The 3,816-nt window shown below is 45.3% G+C and overlaps 1 protein-coding gene across 2 annotated transcripts; it reads right to left on the bottom strand.

Annotated features, from left to right (window-relative positions):
- Window positions 1-1,234: 1,234 nt before the first annotated feature.
- On the bottom strand, window positions 1,235-3,547 carry MKRN3 (makorin ring finger protein 3). Of its 2 annotated transcripts, XM_055556408.1 has the most exons (2): window positions 2,279-3,547; window positions 1,235-1,689 (listed from the first exon to the last, which is right to left on the bottom strand). In XM_055556408.1, exons 1-2 carry the CDS (start codon window positions 3,424-3,426, stop codon window positions 1,668-1,670), a joined length of 1,170 nt encoding a protein of 389 aa, XP_055412383.1. In that variant the 5' UTR covers window positions 3,427-3,547; the 3' UTR covers window positions 1,235-1,667. The 2 variants fall into 2 exon arrangements, with proteins under 2 accessions (XP_055412383.1, XP_055412382.1); XM_055556407.1 differs by having other exon boundaries at window positions 1,235-3,547.
- Between the last annotated feature and the right edge of the window lie 269 nt (window positions 3,548-3,816).

Below are 3,816 nucleotides of genomic sequence, written 5' to 3'. Positions count from 1 at the left end.
CTGGAAATATACTACCTGAGGTTCATTTGCTGCTGTTCCACTTATTTATGCCTACAGGTCAGAGCTATATAGGCAAGCAATTTAACATCTCTCTCTCTCATTCATCTCATCATGATGGTGATAAAAAATTATAGCCAGTACCTGATAAGGTGGTTCTGAGAATTAAATTACTGTTTTGAAGAGTATAAACTCTGTAAATTTGTCCTGTCTTTGTTAAACAGTTGGGGAATTCTGCCACCCCTGTGACTCAGGTCCCCAGGATACTTTCAGCTATGTTAGGCAGGAGGAGAGCTTTCTGCAGTTGATACACAGCATTTTATACATGTCAACTAGGTAAACTGTTAAAACTGTGCTATTTAACCCAGATTGTTTCTTTCTTTGCTTGTTCAGTTATTGAGAAGTATTCAAATTGTTTACCAAGACTTTGTAGCTTATCAATAATTTATTTGCTTATCTAATACTATGATACTAAACAGAAAATTGGAATAGTTAATCTTCTTGGTAAATTATAATTTCATGTTTATATACTTTATGTATCTCCAGTTGTGTATTAATCCTTAATAATGAACTCTATGCTCAAAAGTTGTAACACCTCTGATTAGTTTTTCATCCTTATAATGTTTATGTATTCTTCTACTGTATGTAGTATGTAGTTAACAATATATAGTTTCATTTTCATTTTAATTATGTCTGCTAATCTTCAGATTTTAAAATACTTCCACTTAATACAATTATGGTGTATTGGCATTATTAACTTTCCAATTTACTATTATTTAGTTCTCATTACTTTCTATATTTCATTTATTGTCTTTCCATTATTGCAGTATGACTTATTTAAAAATGTTTATTATTCTACTTTAATTTTTATAATCTTATCACTTTTATGCCAAAAATTTCTGTCAAAAGCCCCTACTCTGGTATGTCTATAGATGACACAAAATACTGAATACAAAGAACTGTGTATCTGAGTCAAAGACTGTTGTTTTAAATAATAATGATACAGTGGCTAAACTGCATGGGAACTCACATAGCAGCAAGCTATTAATGGCATCACAGTAATTACCAGTGTCATATTCTGTAAATTCTTTAAGATCTGTGTCTGCTACATTTAGATAGAGCCATTGAAATAGCTGTTTTCATTAGATGCTAATCACTGAAACCTGTGAAAGGGACAGAAAAATAATTTACATACCTCACACTCACACAACAGCAATCCTATCAACCTTTCAGCTTCCAGCTCAGTATTTATTTTATTAAATAAAGATTATATTATAGTATACACCTTAAATATATATTGTCAAATGCATAACTTTCATACACATTAATATGCATGTATATATAATTCTTACATATATACTTCCAAATATAAATGATTTCACATCAAGTTAAACAGGATAAAAACATGTAAACATATGCACCTGGTTCTGGTCAAGTAAAACATAAAACCACAAGGTAATCACAAGTTAAGAATGCACTTGAAGGGGAATGGGGGAGGGAACAGACATGTAAACAACAGAGATGCTGAAGCTGCACCATAAAGCCCCACGAGGGTCCATTTCTTAAGACTGAAGCAGCAAAAAGCTCCTGGTTCAGTTTAGACTTCTCCCTTCACCCTGTCACATTTATTCTTGAGGGGCTTCAAAATGAGTGTGGAAATTCTGTAAACACTAGACTACAACTGAGTCAATCCTGTTAAAAACAGATGACAAAATAAACCATAAACTGACAGTCATATTAATTTCACCAAACAGTAACTTTAAGGATGTTTTGTTACTTTTTAACACAGTGCAACACCATAATCCTGGGGGACCAGAAATGGGAATGGTCAAGAAAACAGATGGATGTTTCTATACAAATGGTTTCAGCAGCCCCTGGAAGTGACAGATGTGTCTATAAACAAAACACAGACAAGAGCAGATGACAGAGCCTCAGCACACCAGACAACATGCCACAGCAGAATGCCACAGATTCAAAGTGCAATATTCTTCCGGCTCACAATGAGGTAAGTCCCACCAGACCTCTGTGAAGGGGAGCGCATAGCTCCTGGTGAAAACACTTACACAACAGATTGGCCAGCCAAAGCATGACAAGCTCTTTTCTACTGCTTTTAAAGGGCATGTTGCCCTCTCCCACCTGCAGAGGCTCCAAAGGTTCCCAATGGCAAGTACCAGACGCCTCAGTACCCTGCTGCTGAGGCTCCTCTCCCTGGCCCTCAGGATACACATGTTTGTAAAAACAGTTCTCTCCAAATGGGCAGACCCTGCCTCGAACAAAATACCTGCAGGTCTTGTGACTCAAAGCCTCCAAGTACTGCTGAATAAGTTTCTGCTTCTCTTCTTCCTCCTCCACCCAGAACTCACTGGGAATGACAAAGGTGGACATGACCCTGCACTGAGGGCAGGACTTGATAACTCTGCTCCCAAATTGTCTGGCACTTCTCCACTTGCGGATACACTTAAGACAGTAGGTGTGGTTGCAGCTGGAGAGGATGCCAAAGCGGCAATCATTCCGGTTGGCTTTCTCATAGACAACCTCCATGCAGATGCCACACACTTTGTCCGCACTGCGCTGCACGGCAAAAGAGAGCTCCATATTCTTTTCGTGTGCTTCAATGCAGGCCTTTACATGGTCTGCCCTCTGGGCACCATCCAAGGGGTGTAAGACCGGCAGCCCACACATATCACATATATCTCCATGGAGATAAATACAGCTCTGCCCACGAAAGCACTGCCCCGCGATAGCATCACGGCAAAGCTGCCTCCCCATGCCCAAGACAATCTGCCCCCTCTCAATCATCGAGCTCTGCAGAGGAGCCTCGGAAACATAAGGGACCATGCGGCCCCGGTAGGGTTGCCCAGGAACAAATTCAACGGCATTCTCCCAGCCTTCTACACCTGCTCCTCCAGCAGCTTCAAGGCCTGCATTGTCTGTCTTGGCTTCAAACAAACCCCTTTCACCAGCCGAGCCAATCATAGGCAAGGAGCATGAGGAAGCAGCAGGGGGGGCTTCCGCCACTTGCTGAGGCAGGGGGTCCATGTGCGCAGCCGTGCTAGGGCCGCTGTCTGCAGAGGCCTGGGGTTGCGAGCCAGGGCCCTCCGCGGCCGCCTGCCGGCCCGAGAGGTCATGGGAGTATCGGCACTTCTCCCCCTCCTTGCACAGCCCATGAAGATAATACCTGCAGACGACTTGCTTTGTCCAGCTGCCAGTGCTCCGGCTCTGCAGCCAGCTGGGCCCGGCCCCTCCCCATGAGGCTTGGGCAGGCCTCAGACGTGATGGGCGGAACGGGGATGGGCCTGGAGCCGAGGACCACCGGGAGACAGGGCGCACCGGGAGGGTGGGCCGTGAAGCACCCCCCCCTGCTGCCTCGGCACCCCCAGAGGCCCCGGCTGCCTCGTGGGGTTCTTTGGGAGCTGCAGGCTCTTCCATGGCAGCTTTTAGTCCCCCAGAATGGTACCGGAACTTCCCCGGTATGTCTTCCTTTCGGGCTTGAGGCCCGGAGGCCACGAGCTAGCTCCGGGGCTCCTCCTTTGGAGCTGTGCGTCTGTTTTCCCTCTCCCCCAGTCCCTGCTTCCTGTGCCTGTGTTCCTACTTCCTTCTCTGAGCAGGCGCAGCAAACACTTCCTGTGGCGGCAACGTCAGTCCTCCACTGGGTCGGTGCACGGTCGGTCCGGCTGGAATTGTGACCGGCATTCTCTTTTGTTCACATCCGGCAGTGCTGTCCGCCTCGCCGTTCCTGCTCTGCTGCGTGCAGCCTCTCGCCCTCCCGCGGCTCCTCTGAGGGAAGAAATCACAGCCCTTTGAGGTTTTAAATCAATC

Source organism: Bubalus kerabau, chromosome 19, assembly GCF_029407905.1.
Source record: "Bubalus kerabau isolate K-KA32 ecotype Philippines breed swamp buffalo chromosome 19, PCC_UOA_SB_1v2, whole genome shotgun sequence".
NCBI classification, from domain to species: domain Eukaryota; kingdom Metazoa; phylum Chordata; class Mammalia; order Artiodactyla; family Bovidae; genus Bubalus; species Bubalus kerabau.
The sequence above is the reverse complement of the archived record's forward strand: the minus strand, read 5'-3'. Positions and strand labels throughout refer to the sequence as shown.